Below are 25,876 nucleotides of genomic sequence, written 5' to 3'. Positions count from 1 at the left end.
GCAGAGGAATGCAACAATGTGAAGGGATGTGCAGAGGGATGCAACAATGTAAAGTGATGTGCAGAGGGATGCAACATTGTGAAGTGATGTGTAGAATGATGCAACAATGTGAAGGGATGTGGAGAATGATGCAACATTGTGAAGGGATGTGCAGAGGGATGCAACAATGTGAAGTGATGTGCAGAAAGATGCAACAATGTGAAGTAATGTGCAGAAAGATGCAACAATGTGAAGTAATGTGCAGAAAGATGCAACAATGTGAAGGGATGTGCAGAGGGATGAAACAATGTGAAGTGATGTGCAGAAAGATGCAACAATGTGAACTGATGTGCAGAAAGATGCAACAATGTGAATTGATGTGCAGACGGATGCAACATTGTGAAGTGATGTGCCGGGAGATACAGACGCTGTGTGGTGATGCATAGGGAGATGTAGACAATTTGAAGTTATTTATGTGAGACCTACACAAAGAGGAGACGGGCGACATTGAGATAACATAAAGTGATGTACAGTAAAATGCATACAACAAGAAGGCATATGCAGAGTGATTCAGAATATGTGCAGCTAGATGCAGACCGTGCTGACGAGCAGGGAGGTGCAGACAGTAAGAAGGGACAACTTGCAAGAGGCACTCCATACATTGAGGTCTGTGATGCAGCTAATGTGAAGTGCTATACATTGAGGTGCACATTATATGCAAATATGTGCATGGGGATGTAGACACTGTAAAGTCGTGTAGTGAGATTCGAGATGCAGATGATGTGAAGTGAAGTGATGGACAGAGGTGCGGACAATAAGAAGGGACACAATGCATTGAGGTGTGTGATGCAGCTAATGTGAAATGATGTACACTGAGATGCAAATAATATGCAATAATGTGCACAGGGGAGTTCCTATGAACTCCAGCTGGGCGCAGGATTCGGCTCAGTGAGGATGAAGAGCATCAGAGAGGCACAAGAGCGGGTATTGGGATGGCAGCACAGGAGCAGAAGTTAAGTGCTGTTGATGATGCTGTGGGTACATGAGTCTGTATATGTGTAAACATGCATGAAGTGTGCTGTGTCCGCAGCCCTCGATGAAATGTTGGCATCGTACAATGTTTTTATCAAGTTTTGGCAATCAACGAGAAAAGGTTCATTGTCCATGCTTAGTAAATGGTTAAAATGTTGGCCCTGGCACAAAGATGGTAATTCTTGGCAACTTGAGGGGAAGCGCATGGCCTACTCTTGGTAAAATGCTGACCATCACACACAGTGGTAGTTCTTGCCAACTTATGGCAAACCATAGAATGATACCACCTGCTCGCCAATCCATGGCATTATGCCGATTGCCCAACCCTGTTAAAATGCTGAATGCTGTATAATGGTGACGTTTCATTCCAACTTGTAGACATCCATGGCGTGATGCCCAACCCTCAAAAAATTCAGCCCCTGCAATAATGGTGGTAATTGCTAGGAACTTGTAGGGATCCACAGCATGTCGCCCACCACTAATAAAATGCTGGCCCTGGCATATTGGTGGTATTGTGGGCATCCATTGTATGAACCTGCCTATAACTGGCACAATGTTGGTCCTGACAGAGTGGTAGTCATTCTTGGCATAGTGAGACAATTCATGGTAAATTGGTGCCCACCCAGTGGATAATGGCAGTCATTGGCACTGTAATTCATGGTATACTGTGGGCATATGCAGCACAATGGTGCCCATCTCTGGCATAATGTTCACCCTGGCACAATGGTGATAATTCTTGATACAACACTGTGGGCATGCATGGTACAGTGATGATTCTAGCACCCTGGTGATCATCTGTGACATATTGTGGGCATCCATGGCACCCACACCTAATATAATACTGGCTCCTGCATTGATTTGATCTGATTTGGAATTTGAGTGCAGGTTCACCAAAAGGCACCTTGGCACTAGGAACAATCAGCTGTAAGTGGGACAGAAATACTCCGAACAAACATAAGGAGACTTTTTAAGGAAACTGGTTTTCAAAACTTTCCTCAAAGCCAGGTGAGAATGAATAGTTTTGAAGTGGAAAGGAAGATTATTCCAGAAATGAGGGCAGAGGAAGGTGGGAGACAGACAACCCAGCTTTTGAATACAGGAAAACTAAGCAGCATCTTGGAACTGGAGTGTAAATCTCTTGCAGAGAAGTAACATTTGAATTGCACTTGTAAGCTCGATTTATCGGTGTTAAAAACATTTTATGCATGAGGTAGATGGCTTTGAAGATATCCCTTTGCTTGATCACACGCCAGTGAAGAACACACTACTTTCCTTTGGCAACAGTTTCTGGTGGACACTCGATCTAACTTCAAGTTCCTCACTTTAGAATATCCCCTGGGCATCAGACTAGATCCTGAGAATGTTCTAGCAATGCTCCTATGTACCTGTAGATGGTTTTGTGCCACACCAGTTGACTCCATACTACACCCCGAGTGACAGAGCCAAGCCGCATAAAGATGCCACCCCTGCACATTATTGTGAGTTTCTTATGTTTTCCCTTTCTGCACCCTCTTATGTAGAGCATAAAACAATTGTTGGCGACAGCGTGCCTTTCACTAACCTGGGACACTTCTAGATGCTAAAGAGAGGCCCCTCTGCAGAAAGGAGAGGAAGGAGGGCAGTGAGGAGTCTAGGGTTAGCTACACTATCTACTAGAAGCAGCGTTACTGAAGGGAAGTAACGTGTTCTTCTAACAGATACTCTACCTGCAGAATCTTCACATAAGAATAGATGCCAAAGCAGTACCTTCCAAGAGTAGAAGGTCTATGGGGTGGACTCACACCAAAAAATCTTGCAGAATGGAGTAGTTGCAGTAGCCTTCCTGCGGGACCTGGCTGTCAAGGCAGGAGGGCTTTGAAAATGTATGCACCAATGACCATGTCGCAGCTTGGCAGATGTCAAAGACAGGCACCCCTTGCACCAATGCAATGGTTGTGGCCTTGGGCCTGGAGGAATCGGCTATCAGACACACTGGGGGGGCTACTTCTTGGCCAGGGCATAGCAGATGTCAATGCGGAGAACTATCCATCTTGAAAGAGCTCTCTTCTGTACAATCTTTCCTTTCTTTGCTACAGAAAACCCTCCAAAAGCTGATTGTACACTCAATGGGTACCTTGTATGATCAATTAAAAAAGTTAAAGAGCTTTAAGGGTCCAACTGATGGAGCCTTTCCTCATCTTTTGCAGGGTGAGGGGGAGCAAAGAACGTTGGTAGAGTGATAGACTGCTCAATGTGGAGGAGTCCCAACCCTAGGGAAAGAGGCCATCAGAGCCCCAGCACCAATATTTTGGGAAGAAGTGAATGTAAGACAGTCATACTGAAAGTGCCGGCAGTTTCCTCATGCAAGGATTTTTTAAGAATCAGCAGATGCTGCTAGTAACTGCATCACAAGTGATTCAATCAAGATCTGTTGGTTCGGCAAATGTAGAAAGGCTAGAAGTGCAAACAAAAAAAAAATTACAGTGCCCATTACAAGCCCTCGCAGGGCTGAAGATCAAACAAACAATTTAAGGAATTAATGTCCCAGACACCACACCAGGTTACAAATTTGTACAAGCACCCAGCATACGTGGATTTTGTGGAGGGACATCTGGCAGTGAAGATGACACTTACCACCTCATTCGGCAAGTAAAACCCAGCCAGTTGCTGCTGCTCGATCTCTGTGCATGGTGGTGGACGTTGCAGAGATCCAGACGAAGGATATTGCCTTGTAGCTGAGACAGGGGGTCCTCCCGAAGTGGTAGCATGATTGGAGGACACATACTCATGATTAGGAGTTCTGAGTACCAGAAATCCTGGCTCAATCCAGGGTAATTAGCATGACGTGGGGCTGGTCATGCCTGATCTTCAGAACTCTAAGCAGGAGACGTAGTGGTAGGACGGCATACAGGAGTCCCGTTGTTGATTCTGGCAAGAATTAATCTCTTAATACATTTTATCGCAGAAGATCCAACATGAAAAATTGTTAACACTCTATATTCTTTTTTTTTAAATTCTTTTTATTGATAACAAGTTACGCACCTCAGACATTTTACTTACAATTGCAATCAAGTAGGCACCACTTGTCAACTTTAACAATAGACACAATGCAGGATTACATCTCCCCATTAATACTCACAGCAGGGAGTCTTGTTGGTCTCCATTAGGTCATCCCGGTATCTATGCCTCGGGGGTTCACATATGCATCTCCTGTTGTTGTTCCAAGTCTCCCAAATCTGCGTCCACTTTTTCGGACACCCTCTAGACTCATACACTGTCCTCTGTCAACATGCACCAGTCCATGTTGTTCTCCCACTCCGATATGGATGGTGGATCCTGCGCCCTCCACAGTCTTGCGATGTTTCGCTTTGCTATTGTCATACCAAGAATCACTCAAAGTTTACCCTTGGTGCTAAGATCAGTGGGGCCCCATATATTCAGAAAGCACAATTTAATATTATAGTCAATCTCACAATCCACCATCACTTCTTCCATACATGTCGTAATCTCGGACCAGTAGCCCTGTATATATGCACATTCCCAGAGTGTATGAATAAAGGTCCCCTCTTGTACACACTTCCTAGTGCATCCTGGTTCCTTTCTGTAGCCCATTTTCACAATTGATGAGCACTTGGTAGATAAATTCTGTGAAGCACTTTCAGTTGAATCAGTCTCAACCTAGTTGATATTGCTACCTGTTTGGGGGACGCGAGTGCCTCGAGCCATTCATTGTCCTCCAGTCCTGCCACATCATATTCCCACTTGGATCGGAGCCGTAGGAGGAGATCAGACATATTATTAACTAGTTTCTTATAAGTTAGAGTGATGGCTTTCTCTGGCATATATTCATCTAAGATTCTATCTTCTAGTGGGGAGGATTCAGGTGGTGTCTCTTCCCCAACTATTGTCGTCTGAAGTGCATGTTTAATCTGCATGTACCTGAAATATTCGGTGTTGGCCAGGTCATACTCCCTTTGCAGCTGGGAAAAGGTGACCACCTCTCCCACCTTCCAAAGATCTCCCACTCTAGAGATGCCGATCAGATCCCACCGATCAAATCCTATGGTTTTCCTGAGAGTGCCAAAAACCTCAGCCTCCCAAAGAGGAGGGGCGCGTGCTATCTTCCCCTCCCATGCCAAGCTTTTCAACGCCACCCGCCATATGTGCACTGCATGTAGTGTAGGGCCAGTAAGCTTCAATTTAGTAGGTTTGGTGTATAACACCCTCGTGAAATCCTCTCCTGACCTAGAAGCAACCATCTATCCATTTGATATCCGGAATCTCCCGGGGACCCAAAGATGCACGGATTAATTGCTGCTAACTGAGCCGCCCAGTAATATCGCTTTACGTCGGGGAGTGCAACCCCCCTGTCGTACCACCCACGAGTGAGTTTGGAGATGGATATTCTGGGTGGCCTATCTCCCCACAGAAGTTTTCTCTGGGAGCTCTCTATGGCTCTGAAATAATCCGCCCCGATCTGACAAGGCGAGTTTTGTAGTACATATAAGAAACGTGACAAGGCCATCATTTTGAACAAATGTGCTCGCCCCAACGGAAGGGTTTCCCAATGTTTAACATCCGATTTTAGCCTTTGTAGCAGGGGCAGGAGATTTTGCTCATATAAGAGGGCGAGATCCTTTGACAAGTAAATCCCCAGGTATTTAAAACTTGTTTTAGCTTCAGTGATGTTGATACCTTGTGGCAGTTTAGGTGTTTTCCCACATAAAACATAAATGCCCGATTTGGACCAATTTATACTATAGCCAGAACACTTCCCAAAAGCTATAAAAATATGCATTGCTCTATTCAGGGAGGCACTGGGTGATGCCAGATATAACAGAATATCGTCTGCATATAACGATATGCGGTCCTCCCACTCCTCCGTCCACCTGAGCCCTCTAATAACCGGATCTTTCCGTATCCACATTGCTAACGGCTCCAGCATGAGGGCAAAAAGCAGTGGAGAAAGGGGGCACCCCTGCCTAGTTCCTCTCCCGAGGGTAAACATTGGGGATCTGCGATTATTTACCACCACCTGAGCCATTGGGTTCTTGTACAATAGATGTATCCAGCTAAAAAACTCGGGCCAAAGCCCAGTTTCTTTAGGACTGACAACATATATGGCCATTCAATTGTGTCGAACGCCATGGCAGCATCCAGGGATACCACCATCGCGTCCTCTCGCATTGTATCAACTCGAGCCAGCACTCCATAGAGCCGTTGCAAATTAGGAGCAGTATTTCTAGCAGGCATAAAGCCAGACTGGTCCGGATGCACCAGTTTGGTAATGACTGGTAGCAATTGGGTAGCCAGTATTTTGGCTAGGATATTTGCTTCCGCATTGAGCAATGATATCGGTCTATATGAGGAGCTTTTGTTTTTTGGTTTACCACTTTTGTGAATAACCACGATATTTGGTAATCTCTGCTCTAATGGAAGAGCTCCGACCTCTCTCCTCTCCTGAAACATGGCTGTAAGGTAGAGTGCAAGTCTACTGGGAGCAAGCTTAAACAGTTCAATGGGTAAGCAATTAGGGCCGGCTGCCTTGCCGGGGTGCAAGTCTTGTATTGCCTTTTCTACCTCTGTAGCGACAAGGTCCTGTTCTAATTCGTCTCGGTCAGAGTCTGAGAGTACGGGTAGGGAAATGTCTTTTAGGAATACATCCACCTCTTCTACCGTGTAAGTCGAGTGAGGACTATAAAGTTGGGCATAGTAACTTCCGAATATATTTGCGATATCTTGCGGCTCAGTATGCAGGTTGTTAGATTCCTCGCGGAATTCCACCACTACTCTACTGGCTTGTTCTCTGCGGTCCAGCCCTGCTAATAATTTACCGGCCTTATCCCCCACCTCATAAATACTACTAAGAGTTGCCCTGTGTTGAGCTTTGGCAGCATCTGTGGCTTGGACCACATATTCTTTTGTTTTTAATATCAAGGAGTGTCTGATTTCTTCGGTACTAGCGTCTCTTAACTGACTTTCCAGTGACAGTTTCTCTGCTTCAAGACTTGCTAATACTGCCTGCTTTTCTTTCTTTTTACCAGCTATCAGTGAGACGTCATGACCTCTGACCACTGTTTTATAGGCCTCCCATAGCGTCTGAGAGGATTCCACCGATTTTCCGTTTTCACTGAAATAAAGATCCGTTTCTTTCACTAGTTTATCTCTTATGGAGGGATCCTTGAAATACCATGGATTTATTGAGGCTACCCTTCCAACCTTTGGCTCCTCCACCTCTATCAGGGCCGAGATAGGAGAATGGTCTGATAACCCCCTAGCTAGAAGTCTTACCTCTGTGACCAGCCCTATTTTATCCGCTATAGTGATTATGTAGTCTATTCTGGACATGCTGCGGTGGGCACCTGAGTAAAATGTATATTGCTGCTCCATGGTGTGACGCGGCCTCCGCATATCAATGAGTCCCATTGCCGCCATAAAATTATGTATCTGTGTACGGGCGGGTGGTAGGTGTTTCGGGGTTGACGATCGAGAATATCTGAAACAATTTAGTTAAAATCTCCCCCCAAAAGAAGTCTTCCTTCCGGCAGAGCGAGCAATAGATCACCTAGATCGCTTAAAGCCGAGGCTTGGAGGCCAGGAGGAATATACACTGACACTAAGTTCAAGATACGTCCTTCCCATGTACCCGAGATAGTGACAAATCTGCCAAGGTTACCCGTCCAGGTGTGGTCTATCCCCAACTGGAGGATTTTGTGCACCATTATGCCCACGCCCCGTGAACCAGCTCCGAACACAGAGTGTGCCACAAGGCGGAAGCCCCATCTGGTCAATGCCTTGCATGCATTTCCCAATGAGTGGGTCTCTTGGAGTAAAACCACATCCGGCAAGTATCTCTTTATATACTGTAACACAGTGCCTCTCTTTATCTTATCGCCAACGCCGTTAACGTTCCAGGATATCAATTTAAGTCCCTGCTTTAGTAATGGACTCATTGCTAACTACAATGTCAATACTTGTCGTGCCCTGCATCCGCCCAGGCAAGTCACCATCCTGATATGATGTGTTTGAATAAGGGGCATGTCTTTCAGTGTATCTCTCAGTGCATGTGGTACAAGTCTGAGTGTTACGAGTCTGTGGCTTCCTATCATCAGTGTGTAAACTAAACGAAAAACTTAAACTGCCCATTTACCCCTGTCTGTCAGAATCCATGAAAGAGTACTTTGTCCTACGTTTCACGTCATCAGTGCCGGAGTTGCTTTCTGACAGTAAATCCACCCCCGCAACAGCTTCCCTTACCCCCAGCCCCCTTCCTGCATCCTTGCATGGCGGTATTGGAACCTCCGGCCTCCCCCAATCTGCAGAGCGCCTATCGCCCACCCTACTAACTTGTGGTGCATGGAACAGCTGCCCTCCCACTCAACAACAACTATCAAGAACTAAAAAAAAAAGGGGGAACCTTGTTTAGTTAAAACTATGCCGGAAATCCAAACCTTCTCTCATTATTCAGTTTCTCATTATACACTAGGAGTTAAATCACACATTATTCAAGACCTTACTTCTGAGTCCATTAGGGAAGGTGGGGCCTATGCGAGCTTAGAGGGGCGGAAGTGGCCACCTCCCCCTTTGCATGGACAGTGACACTGAGCGTCAATGAGTTATCTCGCAGTGCCGCCAGCAAGTCGTGCGCCATGTTTTTCAGTTGGTCCACCAGCCTGGCCGTTATCCAAGCTCTTATGTGGCTTCGTGGTTGGATTGGGTAAGTTACGACACGTGAAGACCTACGTTGACCCCCTCCACCTCTGGGCCGTTTTCGATTGCCAAGTGCTCAAGCTGCCCCTTATGTGATATTATGCCGTATAGATCGCGTTTTGTCGCCTCCAGAGTATAGCTTCTTCAAACCCCGGTGCCAACGTGTCGAGGCAGGTGGGGGGGAAGGGGACCCTGCAACCTCAGCAGATTTAGGTGCAGCAGAGATTCGGAAGGAGGAGTAAGTTCCAATTGACAATTCCCACTTTGAAGGTCTTGGGAGCCGTGTGACAACAAGTGGTCAAGGGTTGCAGTGAGGAGCTAATTTATCCGATGTGCGCCGAGTCCCTATTGTCTCCAGTCTTTTCCCCTGCACCACCTCCTGAATATGCAGGGACCTTCTGTGCTCATTCACAGCCTGGGGTTGTTTCAGTAGGGGAGAAGGCAGCCGCGCCCAACAATGGTCTCAGACTCGGTGGTGTGGGGCTCAAGCAGAACGTATGTCCCATTGAGGTGGCCTCAGAAGCATGTACCAGCTGCCATAGACTCTTTACTAGGATCATTGGGTATCTTGCACACCCGCTAATCTGCATGCCTGCTACCTGGCCATCTGGATCACTTCAGGGCAGGTCCCGGCCGGGGCTGTCTCCAGGGTTGCCGCACGTTGATGTTGGTCGCCCGGCACTCGACGCAGCCTCGAATGTTACAGCGACCCCTCGGACCAGCGCACGGGGATCCGGTTGGTAGTTGGGTGAAGGAGTGCTCCGAGGCAGGTCGCAGCCAGGGCCGACTCCGGGTCACAGGTTTCTTCGGTCACGACACTTCAGCACTCTTCGCCGCCTCTAAGATTTTGGTGTTCCTCCTCCTCCTTCCGACCACACAGATCATGCTTATTGCAGTACCACATGGCAGAAGTGTTGTATGAGAGAACCAGCATCAGCCTCCCTTTGATGGATGGCAAGAAAGCCCTCAAGGCAACAGATGGCCCATAGCTCTAGTAGGCTGATGTGGAGCTGGTCCTTCACTGGAAACCAGAGGCCTCAGATGTTTACCTTTCCAGATCACCCCTCCGACTCAGCAGCAATGGGTCTGTCACCACTTTCATCACTGGGTGGAGAAAAAGAGTGGCCTGGAGCACGATAGATTGTGATTAGTTAACTAACACTGCAGATCTTGGGTTGTCCCCTTCAAGAATTGGATGGTGTCGGAAAGGCGGCCTTGATGCTAGGCCCACTAGGATTTCATATTCTATTGCAGACCCGTATGTAGCACCTGGAAAAATTGACAAGGAGGATTCACAAGACTAAGAGGCCAATAAGACTCAGGAACACCCTCGCCAGTATCAAGCCTGAACTATCAGGAGCATAGACCGAATGTCCCAGGCCTGCTGTGGTGGAGGAAAAGCGCAAAAACGCACCTTATCCAGGATCACTCCAATGACTCAATTGCACTTTGAAAGTCAAGGAATGAGGCATAATTCGTATAATGAGGAGATAACAAACCATGCTTCTTACCATCATCATCAGTATCCTGGGGTGAACCCTACTCTGGCACAGGGTCAGAGTCAGGAAGAATAAGAAAACGTAGCTCTTCCTGATAGCTGTGTTGCAGCACCAGATTAGAGTCATCACAGCTGGTTGCCTTTTGTGAATTTGTAAGGTGTCATAGATTAAGCTTGAACCAACGTTGGCTCGGCGTTCGACATGAGTCCGCGTCTGTGAAGTCGGTAATGCTGACACGCAGCATGGACCATCATGGATCTCAGGACTGGAGTGGAAGTCTGTACCTGAGTTGGGAGAGGCCCAGTAAAGCAGAAGGTAGTGTGGGAGGACCCATTGGTGGTAACCAGACTGCTGGCCCCTGAGTTCCGTAGGACTCAAAGGCATACCAGAAGGATCTAGAAGCGCTCTTAACATTTGCAGCATGCCCTCCTTAAAGACCTATAATCAATCAATCAATCAATCAGTGACTTATAAAGCGAGACTACTCATGAGGTTCTCAAGGCGCTGGGTGAGGGCTGGGTCTGAGGTTCAGTCGAAGAGCCAAGTCTCAAAGTCCTTCTTGAATTGCAGCAGCCCTGGTGAATGCCTGAGGTGCAGAGGCTGAGGTTCCAGGTCTTCGCAGCAAGGTATGAGAAGGATCGTCCTCCAGCCATGGTCTTGTGGATCCGTAGGACAGTGGTCAGGGCCAGTTGGGTGGAGCAGAGATGTCTGGTGGGGGTGTAGAAGGAGAGGCGGTGGTTGAGGTATGCAGGTTTGGCATTGTGGAGGGCTTTGTAGGCATGCGTGAGAAGCTTGAAGGTGATTCTCTTGTTGACAGGTAGCCAGTGAAGGTCTTTCAGGTGGTCAGTGATGTGGTTGTGGCGAGGGATGTTCAGGATGAGTCTGGCAGAGGCGTTCTGGATGGTCCAATTTCCTTTGGAGTTTCTGGGTGGTGCCGGCATACATTAAGTTGCTGTAGTCGAGTCTGCTGCTGACAAGTGCATGGGTGACTGTTTTCCTGGACTCTGTGGGGATCCACCAGAAGATCTTTCGAAGGACGCGGAGCGTGTGTAAACGTGACTGCATTGATTTGGCGGTTCATTGAGAGCAAGGAATACAGGATGATGCAGAGGTTTTGTGCGTGGCCCGTGGGTGTGGGGAGGATTCTAAGCACTGTGGGCCATCAAGACTCCTCCCACATGGAGGGGGAGGAGCCTAGGATGAGGACTTTGTACTTGTCCGAATTAAGCTTGAGGCAGCTGTCCTTCATCCAAGTGGCGACTGCCTTCATCCCGTCATGGAAGTTGCTCTTGGCAGCTGTGGGTTCATCTGTGAGGGAGAGAATCAGCTGGGTGTCGTCGGGGTAGAGGACGATGTTGAGTCTATGGCTTCTCACAATGGCTGCAAGCGGGCCATGTAGATGTGGAAGAGGGTGGGGCCCAGGGAGGATCCCTGAGGCACACCGCAGCTGATCTTTGTGGGTTCTGATTTGAACGGTGGAAGTCTGACTCTCTGCATACCGCCGGTGAGGAAGGAGCGGATCCATTTAAAGGCTTTTACTCGGATGCAGGTGTGATGGACTCTTGTGCAGAGGTTGTGGTGGGAGACGGTGTCGAAGGCAGCCGAGAGGTTCAGGAGGATGGGTGCAGTTGTCTTGCCTCGGTCGAGGAGGGTGCAGTAGTTATCTGTAACGGTGAGGAGAGCAGTCTCAGTGCAGAGGTTGCTTCTGAAGCCCGACTGCGAGAGGTCTAGGATGTTCTTTGTTTCGGCAAACTCAGAGAGTTGGGCATAGATGGCTTTCTCGATTACTTTGGCTAGGATGTGGAGCAGAGCGATGGGTCCGTAGTTCTTGAGGTCCGCCGAATCAGCAGAAGGAAGTTGATCTCTGCATGCTTCCAGTCTTCCATGAAAGTTGCGGACTCGATGGAGCAGTTGATGGTGCGGCAGAGTTCGGGAGCAATGGAGGTGCCGGCTCTGTTGAAGATTCGGTGAGGGCAGGGATCGGACGGACCTCTGGAGTGGATGCTCTTCATGATCCGGAGGGTGTTGTCAGAAGTGAGGGTAGTCCAGTTGGTCAAGGTCTGCTGGGGGCTGGATCAATTGGGTGCGGTGGTTGCTGGTGGGTCTCAGGTTGCGAAGCTGTCGTAGATCTCTTGATCTTATGATGGAAGAAGGTGGTGAGGTTGTCACAGAGGTGGTGGGACAGGGAGATATCTGCTTTCTCTGTGCTGGGTTTGGCAAATTCTTTGACTATGGTGGAGTTCTTTGCTTTTGTGTGCGTTGGCGTTGATGCGTTCCTCAGTGGCTGCCTTCTATGTTGTTCTGATGCGGTGGTGGTCTACCGGGCCTAGTGTGTTGGCGCAGTCGGAGATCGTGCGGTGGAGGTTGTGTTCTGTGGTGTTGGTGTCTGTGGATGTCTGTGGTGGGGTTGTGCTAAGGGAGGTGTTGAGCTGGTCTTCGGTGACCTTGTTCCAGCTTCTGCGAGGGTCGCGCTTGATTTTTTGCAAGGCTGATGACGGCCTGGTAAACTCTGGGCATGTTGGAATCAACTGGGGTATCCGTTCTGTAGCCAATGACCTCTAGGGAGTGTGACTCAAATCATGCCGCCCTAGTGCCTTGTCTCTGGAGTCAAGCTGATGGGAAGGGGTCAAGTACTGCTTTGCTTTCTTATACTTGGGATTTGGGATCTGCCTTACCTGAATATTTTGAGTGAGAAGTGGATCTGTAACAAGAATGGTCCCAGGACCGAGTTCGTCACTTAGGGAAGGACCTGTGTGAAGACCTAAACTTCTTTTTACGCTTGTTGATGTACATCTTAACTTCAAGGTTTCAAATCACATTTGGGTGTATTTGGGCATATTTGTCACCCAAGTTCAGGTTGTGGCCAGAGCCGAGACACCCCTGTGTGAGTTTGTGACTAACATCTGCTTTCTGCAGTGACAGCATGACATGAATCCTGCTATTTTTTGGTGGGGGCATAGTTCCCTAGCATACTGTTGAAGAGTTGTTTGGATTCATTGACACATGTGGGAGTAGAGCTCTGTATCTGTGTCAAAAGGCGCAGAAAAACGGAACTGACATCAGCGCACAATGATGGAGCTTAAATGAGGCTCCGCTCCATCCCTTCCTGGGAAGTCCGGAATCTGTGCAAAGCTGCACAATGCCACCTATCAGCATGAAGGAGCAGTGCTGGAACATTCTGTGAATCCAGTCTGGTGCCTGGGAGATGTCTTAAGGTGAGGATCTGTGGTGAGAAGTATTCATTAGAAGTTTGATTATGGCATAAGAGACATGATTGGATTTGATAACATGAGTCGCTGTCTGGAATGCAATATTCTGAATTGTTTGGAGTGTAAGTAAGCTGGCTTCAGGCAGGGCAAGGTGAAGGATATTACAGTGGTCTGTTTTGGAGAGAATACAACCTGGAATCATTTGAGCATGATATGCTTGGGGCAGACCTGAAAGAACATTACCTGATCATTTTAGTCTGCAGAAGCCTGGCAATGCAACAGCTCTGATATTTTTTTTCCGTAGAGAAATGCTTGAGAATAATTACTCTCAATTATTTGACTTTCACTGCCCGGGTAAAACCCTCAATGAAGGATGTAGGTGAGGTACTGTTGTGCTAATGTGCAGGGTACAGACTGAGAGTTACTGATTCTTGTTTAGCATTTATGGTGATAATTCAACACAAATTGTGGGCATACATGCAGGATAGTGACCGCTCTAGCATATTATCAGCCTTGGCTTAGTAGCAAAAGACATACAGATGATGGACCGAATGCAGAGTAAATCAAACATTCACCCCCAGTCACAAATCTGGGATTAATCCTTTGTTCTTTTGCTCGCTTTGCCACTCCAGTCTGGACACAGCCATATGCAAATCAGTCTTGACTCTGCTCCTCATGGGAACAGTCCAGCAAGAACTGCCAAGCCAGGTCCTCCCTGACCCGAAAACAAGCATCATGGGCCCCTGCTTAATGGCAGTAATTTCTGGCATATTGTGGGCAGCAATGTTATGAGGGTACCAAGGTACAAACATAAATTATTTGGAAAACATTAAAGATCAAGTTGGATCAGAGTAGATAGGGACTGATATTAGTGTTACAAGCAATGTGTACATTAGTGTTCAAGATTAGCCAACCATTTCTCCAAAACTTAAAATAAAGATATCTCTTTTCCAAAACCTGTGTTTTGAAGAAAGCTACTGTATTTTAAAATGCCTTTTATAAATGCAACTCGAGCAAGCTCAGTGTTTTACAATAAATTTACATCAATTCCTCTCATTTTGATTGTGGTGCATTTAATGTAAGAAAACCAAACTCAAGAGACCAACCTACAGGTGCATACATTATCCACACTTGTATAGAGTCTTCAACTATTAGTATGGCACTAAACTGCTTTATTAACATGGCCGGACTTTTCTTTCAGTTGGCATGCTGTTGTTTAAAATGAGAAAGCAAGAGAAAGGGGTAGATAAGGAAAGAGTCATAAAGAGAGGAATGTGTGCATGTCTTGGCATGCATGCGTGTGTCAATCTTCTGATAGAAATTGGTCCTGTCAAAGTATTAAAATTAAAGTTAGCCTATTAAAGGGATGGTTCGGCCAGAACAGGCCCAGAGGAGCAAAAGGCAATACCTCTCCATCTCTGGCATGCCTGCACTCAGATTCTAACCAGCTGCATTTCCCTGGTTGATGCATTTTTTACCTGTGGGCTTGCAGCTAGGGAGATGTTAGAAGTTGGGGACAGAGTTAATGAAACATTCTTCCTCATTTCGCTAGCCTTAGTAACTTCTGGCAGGGCAGAGGAGTCAGGGAGGTTCTAGGAGGAGTGCTCAGAAGGTGTGCAGTGAGACAGAGACAGCATGAATGCATGTGCTGTGTAGGGTTCAGTCATTGAATGTGGATTGCTAGGTGGGGAAAGGTTCAGAGAATGCGCCTGTGGTCACCTCCCAGCACTCCACACCTCTCCGCGCCTGCAGGAAGGCTTACCTGACAGGAGCCCAATGCACAAGTAGAGGTGCATCAGTCCAGTGGCAAAGGACCCCAGGAACATGCCGAGGCTGGTCAGAAATCCCCCAACCATCACCACAGGGCGAGCGCCATACCGAGTGCTGAGGGCACTGGCAAGAGGACCTGTAATAAGAAGGAAACATCAGTGCTACAGAGTAATCCACGAGGGTCCCACATCACTCATTGAGGTCATGCATTGCAGCACAAGGGTGCAGATCACACCACGGTGTCACAGATCAGATCGGCGGGACATATACCAGACCCCATGGCCGCATATCGCATCACAGAGTCATAGAGTGGACAATGGACAACAGTCACATAGTGTAATTCTGCATCACACATCACACAGCGGGGTCAGGTTTCACAACAGCCGAGTCATCAATTATAAGGCATGGCTGCACATTATACCAAGAGGTAGACCATAGCACATGGAGGCCCCACAGTATGGTGGCACCAGACACATAGCACTCTCTGGTGTACCATAACAGATGCCAAGGACCAGTTATCGCACCACAGAGACAGCGTTCTATTCCACAGTTATCGTAGATTTACTCACTCATCCCACTATAACAGCTAAGCACTACACCTCACAGATCGCTTATGAAGCTACAGAGAAGTAGCACAGCACAGGGGTCAGGCGTAGCACCACAGGTGCATATATCCCAGCCAGGCGAATGGTTGGGGGCTACATTCGATTAAAGACCACCTGGAAAGCCGAACTGTATTTATCCTTCATCCCTAATGCTGACCATTGGTTTTTATTCACCAGTTCTTGGCTGAATATGTTACACTGTCTTTTGGCAGTGCCCAAAAGGTGGACTCAGGCTAAAGATCTAGGACTTTGTGGCTCGACAAAGTGCCTCCAAAGGACATACGTCATTTTATTATGTTCTGTGGCTTTTATAGCAACTTGCGTAGGATTTGTATAAACCCACTGCTAAATGGGCTTCATTTTAATGAAGTTCAACCTGCTTTGTTGTATTTCCAAATGCTGCACAGCGAACTAGTCTGTTTTTCAATGGTGTGTGTCTAAAAGGGGCCATTAACAAAGACAGAGGATGGAGGCTTTAGAACCACGTATTTTTATGAACAGAAATCTTTATTCATGAACACTTATGAAATATTCTTTGGCTGAGTTCAATTTCTGTATTTTAACTGTCTTGTCGCGATGAATCGAAATTATTTTATTTTGTATTGATGTTTTCTATTTTTTTGTTTTAACCGATAGAGATTCTTGACTAACTGAATAGCATGACTGGATCACAGATCACACCTGGAGGACATTTTGGTTACCAGGCGGTCACAATTCAGGGGTTACTCTGCACCCAATGAGTGCAGTTGTCGCTGCACCAGGGTATTAGTACCATACCATAGAGTCATATGTTACAAAAGAATTACACCACAGGTAGGTAAAGTATTGTATTACATGGGTCACACTTAATACGAAAAGAAACCATGTTTCAATGAGGGGGTTACAAATCATAGCAAAGGGATCACAAACCTAGGGGCATAAGCTAAGATTGGCATATGTATTGCCACTGTTTTTGAAAATGCAAAAAACAGAGACTTCAGCAGCTCATTGCATGTTCGAGATCCTAATTTGTAAGTCCTGCCTACTGAAAGCATTAACTGTCTATCATACACCAGCATATTGAAAAATTATTTCCTTTATTAGTTTGCTTAAAAACTTTAAACGATATTAACATTAATGAAGTACTAATAATTTCTCCTTAATTAGCATAGGACATTTTTAAAAAAGCATTAGAATAATACAGATTTCTCGTTATAATAAATATTCAATTTAAAATATCCATAATTGGAAATGAGTAAAAATCAAAATTTTAAATTTGTTTGTCATTCATAGTTCTTGTCCCACTAAGGACAAAAAACGGTTTTAGGTATTTCTTCTGGAGTCAAGTAATTGAGAGCATAGGCCCATCCATGTTCAGTCGTCTCCTGGTCAAGGTGAGAGAGCAGCACAGTGTTTATTTCTTACCTGTGTAAACCATGCACTCTCAAATTGAATGCGCGAAATACAGAGCAGCCTGAACCGTAAAATGAACATCTGCAGGTCAGTATTAATAGCGGAATCTAAGTGGGAATGCCTTTTAATAGGGTAGGAACTTTGCAAGTATTTTGTGTTCTTATATATAGATGATTGTTCTAAATCAACCAAAAATTATCTGTTTTCATTGTCTTCTTTATTAATAAATAAGTTCTTGATTCCCCATCATGGGAGGTGCACTAATGGATGGGAACTTGTAATCTGCAAGTACAGTTTTTAGCTCTTGAAAGGCCAAAGTGAGGGTATTTTCACTGTTGTGAAATCAATGCATTTAAAGTATTCTCATTAGCCAAAACAACAATCACCGAAATAATTAATGAAGTTAATATTCTTGTTGCCCATTGTTGATGGGAGTCTCAATTCAAGTCTTAGGGGCTGATTTTTCTTTGCGGCTTGTACACGCAACGGCAAAGGTGTATACATACCACCAAGATAAAGGTTCACCTGCTTGTTTTTGAGGAGGGCGGACCTTAAGATTGACTGCAGAGGTACTACTGCATCACCGCCATTGCCAAACGTAGCCCCACTCCATCAGGCTGTTAGAGAAATGGCTTTGTGCCTGCCTGCCCATTAAGGATGGGCAGACATAGAGCCATTTTTTTTACTGTTCATCACTGCCAGAGAGATGACTCCAGGGTGAGTGGAGCAAAAACATTTTTTGAAAACAAAATTCTGTTTTGGGATTTTCCTTTTGAAAATAAAAAAAGAAAACTGTTTGGTGCAGGGCTGCATCAGCATAACGCAGCCCTGCACTGAGAAATGCATTGGCAGTAACCACTGTGGCCGTGGTTCGTGCCAATGCATTATAAATGATCGCCTGCTTGGCAGTCATTTATAAATGTGGCAGGCGGTCACTCCAACAGGGAGATGGATTAATTTACTCAAGCCCCTTGGCGGATCAGCAGGCCGTCAGCCCTATTAAAAATCAGCCCCTTTGTCATAAGTGCGGTGTGGAAGGACTTAAATGTAAGATAATCTGAATGATACTTAAAGATAACTTACCCAGCTTGTGCATTGTTCGCAATAGCTCCATACAACATGAGAGGTATTAAATTAGTTATAATAAGAGTTTTGGCCGTGCCAATTGCCACGCTTCCGTATTTGTTATAGAGTTGTTTTATGGCTCTAGTGATAATTAAAATGCTGGTAGCTAAACATGTTAAATGAATGACTGACACCAAAAGAACATTATTTTTGCTTTCCCATGGTTTATTCTTAATCCATCAGTGCAGTAGACCGTTTTGTGTAGTAGACAGAAGTACTAAATCATCTGCATAGGTTAGGTAGGTTACCAGGATCTGACCCAGATTAGGAGCATCTGCATTGCTTTGCTCTGGTATTTCTGGAAGGTCCACAATAAGTAATTATAATAAACGTGTTGCAAGAATATAGCCTTGTTTCAGTCCATTGACTATCTTAATTTATGGGTTAAACCTTTCACACCTGGGGGCGTGGCTAGCGCCCACGCAAGATGGCAGCGACCTTCTGACTCTCCCAGGTCGGCAGATGGAACTGCGGCGCAAATGACCTCCTAAAGGCAGTGTAAAGGCTTCAAATTCCCAGTACAGATCCCACCTACATTGGTGAGTGCCCTGATGTGAGCGTTTTCTAGCTCGGTGTGCGTAGCGCAGTTATCCCCTTCGCTCACCATTAGGCGGCTGCACTGATGTGACGCCCGCCATTTTGTGCTTCAGTGAATCTCCTCACAACCGGCTGACGAGAACGGCATCATGTCTATTGTTTGTCTGGCTGTACAATGCTTCTAAGTTGAGAAGCTCTTTGTTGCAGGTTTATTTCCCTGCTCATCTTCAAGTTATGTGTTTATGCTCATTTCTTCACCTCTCAATGTCTTAATTGACGTATTAAGAGGCACCCGCCATTTTCAAATATCGACAACTATTGGATTAACTGGCTGGAAGGCATGGCGCTGTATTTGCTGTTTTATGGCCACAGAACTTTTATGAGGTGAGAAGCTGTTTCTGCAGATTATTTCCCTGCTCACTTCTCTGCGACATCTCTATTTCTTCACTGGTCAGCGTTCTAAATGCCAAGCGCACTCTTCTGCTAGAAATAGAATTGTCTTTTATTGGCAAATCATCTCTCTGCAGACCAAATATTCAGCACTTTTGCTTGTCTCTTTCATAATTCTCTTTGAGGAAGTTATTTCCCTTATATCACCTAAAACTACATTCAATATTTAGCGCTCCAGACTTGATCCTAATACATCGAACTTTCACACCGAAGGTTCCCCTCTGGTGTCGATCACTGTCTACAGTGGTGACGAATGGCAGATTCAAATGATTTATCGCCTAAAGGTGCTTCCTCACCAATCATCAATATGCCTTCTAATGCGAAAAAGGCTCCCAGTAAAAGACTAAAGAAAAATCCTCCTTCACCGCCAAAACAATCTTCATCGGTATCCTTAGACCTCCTGCTGGAAGTAATGAGGGCTCTTCGCCCCTTTGTTGAAGAAACGAACTCTAAGATACAAGCTCTAACAGACAATTGGTCACAAATGGAGGAAAGGCATACGATTGCAGAACAATCTATTCAATCCCTAGGATCTTCTAAAGCTAAAGTAGAGGCTCTTCATTCTCAGGTGTTAGTACTACAGAGCCAGGTTGAAAATCTTGAAAACAGGAATAGGCGCAATAATCTCCGTATTTATGGTTTGCCAGAAAAATCTGAAGGATCAGATCCCATTGCCTTTTTCAAGTCTTTCCTTCCGAAGCTTCTTAAACTACCAGACGACTCTCCTCTCAACATCCAGCGGGCTCACAGACTGGGCCCTCCATCTGATACTACTTCTTCTTCCAACATGAGGAAACCTAGAGGAGTTATTCTATATTTTCTAGAATATACTAATTTGCTCAAGGTTCTTGCGGCTGCTAGATCAATTGGACGCATTTCATGGTCAGGCAACGCATTATTTTTTTCGCAGGACTATGCAAGGTCTACTGCTGACAGGCGCAAGGAGTTCCTTGCTCTTCGACCACGTCTTCGTTCTATGGGAGCCCGTTTTGGCCTTTTTCACCCTTGTCTTTTTAAGGTGACACATAACAACAACACTACTACTAGATCCTTTGAGACTGACTTTGAGTAGAAAAGTTTCCTAAACTCTTGTGGGGCAGAGAGTATAGACAATTCCTCTTTATCTTCGCATTTTCAGTAGTTTATTTTGATGTTTTTTTAGGCTTACGACTGCGTTCTTATTTATCAAGTTTTTCTTGTTTCATTGTAAACGTTATCATTGTTCATATTAAGATCTGTAGCTTGATGTTAACCTTTTTCTTCTCTCCTTACAGGATTTGCCCTCCTGTCATGTGATCCTTTTGTTCTGCCTGTTGTTTGTTCTACAGCCTGCCCGTCTTCCCTCGTGGAGTCTGGACGTGCCATCCTTCCATGTGGTCTCATCCTCCCCCACCTTTCATTTGTTTAGAAGTCTTTGTAGGTATGTTATTTCTCCCCTTTGTAATGCTTCTTTTTGTATTTGTCTGTAGCCTTCTCTCTCCTCCCTGGTCTTTCTTTTCTGTCTTCTTTACCTACTGGCTATCTCTTTCCTTCCTTTCTTCTCTTCTTTCACGTTCCTAAATTTCAAATTTCACTTGCATCTCATATGCATTTTAATGGTATTTGTATTAAGGTTGGCTCATTCCCTCCTTTCTTTTTTTTCACTTTCGTAAGTTTCAAATTGTACTTGCATTTATTTGCATTTCATCTGTTTTTCAATGGAATTTACATTAAGGTTGGTTCATTGTATTATTTATTCTACTTCCTTGATTTATGGTTTTAAAGATATTTACATGGAATGTTAAAGTTTTAAATTCCCCTGTTAAGAGACAAAGGGTATTGTCTTATTTGGCTAAACTGGATGCGAAAATTGTTTTGTTGCAAGAAACCCATCTTAATGAATCTGAATCTCTAAAGCTTGAAAAAAATTGGGTTGGTGAACTCTTCTACTCGCCTGGAGACGGCAAACGGAATGGTGTCATCACTCTAACTCACAAATCACTGAAGACTTCCCTTTTATTGCAAGAGAGAGATGAGGAAGGCAGATGGTTGTATACCAAGTTGTGGATTGATGGAGTCTCTCTCTCTTTAATATGTATGCCCCTACTTCTGGAGATGCTCCTTTCTGGTCCCATTTAAATCAATTGATATCTCAACACTTTGACAGCAATGTGATTCTAGCTGGAGACTGCAATCAAGTTTTTGACCCTTTTTTAGATCGGAAATCCCCAGCCCCTTTTGTTCCTTCAAAAGCACATAAAACCTTCACACAAACTATAAAACAATTGCATTTATCTGATGCATGGAGATTATGTAATCCGTCCTTGCAAGAGTATACTTTTTACTCTTCACCTCACCAAACCCAATCAAGAATTGATTATTTCTTCACATCACACAATATCGCCCAATCTCTTAATTCTGCAGATATAGGCCCTATACTTATTTCTGATAATGCCGTCTCCATTTTGCTAGATCTTTTGCCTCACTCTGATCATCCAAAGAGATGGCACTTTAACAACTCTCTGCTTCTGACCCTCACTTCAACACTTCCTTTATTTCATTTTTCACTGCGTATTTACTTCTCAATAACATGGATAATATGCCCTTTTATATAATTTGGGATGCCTTTAAAGCTTCTGCTCGTGACTTTATCATTCAATATGTTTCCTCTGAACGGAAAACAGCTCAGGGGTTAAATAAGGAACTCCTTTAGAAAATAAAGACCCTGGAACATACTTATTACACTTCAAAGTCGAAAAATTGTTTAAATGGTCTCATTAACGCTAAGATTCAATATAATAAAGATACGACTGATGTTGCTTCTTTGTTTCTCTTAAAGACCAGCGCTAAATTCTATGGTGGACAGAATAAATGTGGTAAACTGTTAGCCAATTATTTAAAAACCAAACAAAATAAGCTTCACATTGAATCCATATTTTCAGACATTAACATTCCTAAATACAAAGACGCTGATATCTTACAAGAATTTGTTAAATTCTATGAACAACTTTATACTCCTGAATCATATCCTACGGACGATGATATCTCCCTCTATTTCTCCTCAATCCACAAGCCCTCATCTCTACCTCTACACTTTGACCTCCTTGAATCTGATTTGACTCAGACTGATTTACTTAATGCTTTTAAATCCCTCAAAAAAGATAAGGACCCTGGACCTGATGGTTTTACTGTCGAATTTTTCTTACATTTTGCCCAAATTTTAGTACCCAAGCAATATTCTTTAAATTCCTCCTTTCTTTCTTCAGGCAATTCCTCTGGTACTTTTATGGATGCCTTAATTTGTCTTATTCCAAATGAGGGGAAAGACCTACGCTATTGCAAACATTATTGACCCATTTCCCTAGTGAACATAGATTATAAAAAAAAATCGAAGTCGTTAGCTTTTCGATTGGAATCTTTTCTACCCCATCTTTTAGGTAAGGAACAATCAGGTTTTGTCAAAGGACGATATATTAATGATAATACACGTTTACTTTTTGACATCATCTCCAAATCACCTAACCTCTTAGAATCCCTTGCTGTCATTGCCCTAGATGCCGAAAAGGCATTTGATAGAGTATATTGGCCTTTTATTTTTCAAACTCTAAAATGATTTGGTTTTGGCCCGAAAATCATTTCCTTGAATTCTCTTCTTGACTCAAGTCCTAAAGCCGCCATTTTTTCCAGCGGTCTTACTTCTTCCTACTTCTCTCTTCACAGAGGAGTAATACAAGGTTGTCCCCTATCTCCTTTCCTTTTTAACTTAGCCTTAGAACCCTTCTTGTCTAAAATAAGACAGAATTCATCCATTACGGGTTTCACCTCTAACTCTTTACAAATCAAATTAGCAACATATGCTGACGATGTTCTTTCATTCCTTTTCCAACCTCAAAATTCCTCACCGGCTTTCTTGAAAGGGGTTAAATCATATTCTTTAGTTTCGGGCTACAAGTGAAATAATGACAAATGTGAAATTTTGCCACTGTCTAAATATACATTTCTGACGGAGCGGGGGCAACGGAACCCCCCCCCCAGCAGGGAGAATGGCTTCCGTCACCTGAACTTGAGAGGCGAATATACCCGGAAGGCGAGGAGCCCTTTAACTGGAGTCCTGACGAGACCTCGGAGACGCCCCGGAGTGACGTCACGGCGCTGGCAACGTCAAAAGGAAGTGAGAACCAGCAAAGGTCGAACGGCGATTCCTGGAGGTGTACTGGTGACGAACGGAGAGCAGGAGAAGAGGCAAGCAGAGGACGAGAGGAGAGAAGAGGTCGTGAGGAAGATGGACGTGGAAGCAGAGAACCCGAAGGCGGACGGCCAGGAGGCTCGGGATACCGCGAAGCACCCCGCCACGCTCCCAGGGGAGGGGCGTGGCTAGGACAGGTACGGGATCGAGTGGTGGGTTGGATGGTCCGAGGGGAGAAGCCGAATACCTAGCCTGTTTGATCCTTGTCTCCCCCCCTTTTCCGTTTGGCTTAAAATGCACAAGTCACACCCTTGTTATTTTCACGAGTGAAGCGCACACCTACAACGTCTTAGGGGATTTCCTCACACCCGGCCCCGGTCATAGGGAAACTTAGCTTTGAAAGTCGCCTGACACGACCCTTTGTTTGTCTCCTTTCTTCTGGGGCCCCCACCTTCCCGAGTGGAGACGCACGCCGACGACGACCCAGAAACCCAAGGGGACAGAGAAGCCGTACGGAGGGGAATCGTATCCGGAGCCGGACAAGAGAAATATCGTCCACGGACAGAGAAAGACTGGAAAACCGTTTGCGAAAGAGATATACCTCAATAAAACCGCACTTACCAAAAACCCGAGTCCCGCCTGTCCCTGACCAGTCGTCACAACATTTAAAGAAGATTTTTCCCTCTCCAATTTCACTTGGAGCCCCCTTTACATAAAATATATTGGTATATAGTTTACCCCCTTCTCAATGCATTTCAATAAATGCATTGAGAAGCTTAGTTCCCTCACAACCAAATGTCACCCCTTATATCTCTCTTGGTGGGGATGGCTTGACACTATTAAAATGATGCTAACGCCCATTATCCTCTACCTTCTCTCCAATATTCCACTTTCCATTTCTGTGAAATGTTTCCCCAAAATCAATTCCATCCTTATTTACTTTCTGTGGCTGAACAAAAAACCTAGAATGTCCCTATCAAAGTTGACGCGTCCGAAATCCGAAGGAGGTGTCCGCTTTCCTGACTTTCCCAAATATCATAAAGCTTTTTTATTAAAACATGTGTCCAAGTGGTTGTCTGTCCCTTCTTCAGATCTGCCTCTATGGATTGATCTAGAGAACTTCTTTCTCTCTCCGTTTTCTTTTCAAGAATATTTATCTTTTACGAGAAAACCGCAAAACGTACATACACCAATCATTAAATACTCATGTAATCGTTTAAATAAACTTCTTCATATTGAGCCACACAATTTTAATTCATTTCTCAAATCCACTATTTGGCACAATAAATTAATTTGCATTAAGAAAAAAACGATTTATTACAGAACTTGGAGAGATAGAGGCATCTTCTGGGTACATCAGTTATTTAAAAACGATACCTTGTTGACTTTTTCCAACGCTCGCTCTTTTTTTCATTTGCCATCATCATTTTCACATAAATTTTCAATTCTACACTCTGCCATACTAGATTCTCACTCATATTTTCAATCTTTACCTCACTCCCCCCACCAATAGATCATGCTTGGTCAAATATTCTATGCAGATCACCTAAAGCCTCCACTATCTGCTGTTCATATATTTTTTTTTTTTTGTTTTGTGTATTTTATATAGCGCGCAGCTACCCCAACGGGGTGTCCCGGCGCTTCTGAGTGAAAGCAGAGTGATAGTCCTGAGGGGGTTAACAAAAGAGAAAAGTTTTTAGTGCCTTATGGAAGGGTAATTCTTCCTGGATCATCCTAATTGCGATCGGGAGTTCATTCCAGAGAGTTGTGGCACAGACCTGGAAGGTTTTACCTCCAGAACGTGCTTTCCTGAATCTTGGTATGGAAAGCAGATGTTGGGAGTTGGAACGAAGGTTCATTGGCCAGTTTCACTTATTTTAGAATGTGTGGGTATTTCATTTTGGCTACTGTTTTTACAGGTACTTCCCATTTAGCCAGCTTTTCTTTTATGGTCAAGATTTTAAGACAAAATATTGGTTACGTATAATTTTGTTATTTATATTATGATAAAAAACACAGTCTAAGGTTACCAGGTCTTGAGATTTTATTTCACCTATGAATGTAGCAATTTCGAAATGTCTAGTTAATATATTGTAGTGACCTTCAGAGTGATAAGAAGGACAGAAATAAATTTGAGGTGTATTTATATTATCCTCCCTCTTATTAACTTCTTTCTGAAAAACTGTGGAAGAACTCTTATCACTAGGGTGCCAGTTCTTTCTCAGGCATGCTTTAATTGGAGCAAGGTGGTCAACCCATCCCCGTTATATGTTTTATAATTTTCACTTCTATTCAATTTGTCTGTTGGAGTTGGCGAGTGTCCTTCACTGTTCTCTGTCACAGAGGGTGTTCTAGTAGTTTAGTAGTTGTCTCTCTCAACTGATTTTATAATGATGTAAATATCTTCGGCTATTAATTTAAGCA

The 25,876-nt window shown here is 44.6% G+C and overlaps 1 protein-coding gene across 3 annotated transcripts in view; it reads right to left on the bottom strand.

The window, feature by feature from the left end:
• SLC16A13 (solute carrier family 16 member 13) overlaps positions 1-25,876 on the bottom strand; it is a 339,236-nt gene that overhangs the window by 84,469 nt on the left and 228,891 nt on the right. For all 3 annotated transcript variants that reach the window (XM_085636696.1, XM_085636694.1, XM_085636695.1), the window contains exon 3: positions 15,171-15,314. In XM_085636696.1, coding sequence (XP_085492822.1) covers positions 15,171-15,314 — 144 coding nt within the window. The remainder of the gene's footprint in view (positions 1-15,170; positions 15,315-25,876) is intronic.

The sequence above is a fragment of the Triturus cristatus genome, chromosome 12, assembly GCF_964204655.1.
Source record: "Triturus cristatus chromosome 12, aTriCri1.1, whole genome shotgun sequence".
NCBI classification, from domain to species: Eukaryota; Metazoa; Chordata; class Amphibia; order Caudata; family Salamandridae; genus Triturus; species Triturus cristatus.
This window is presented reverse-complemented; position numbering and strand designations above follow the sequence as displayed.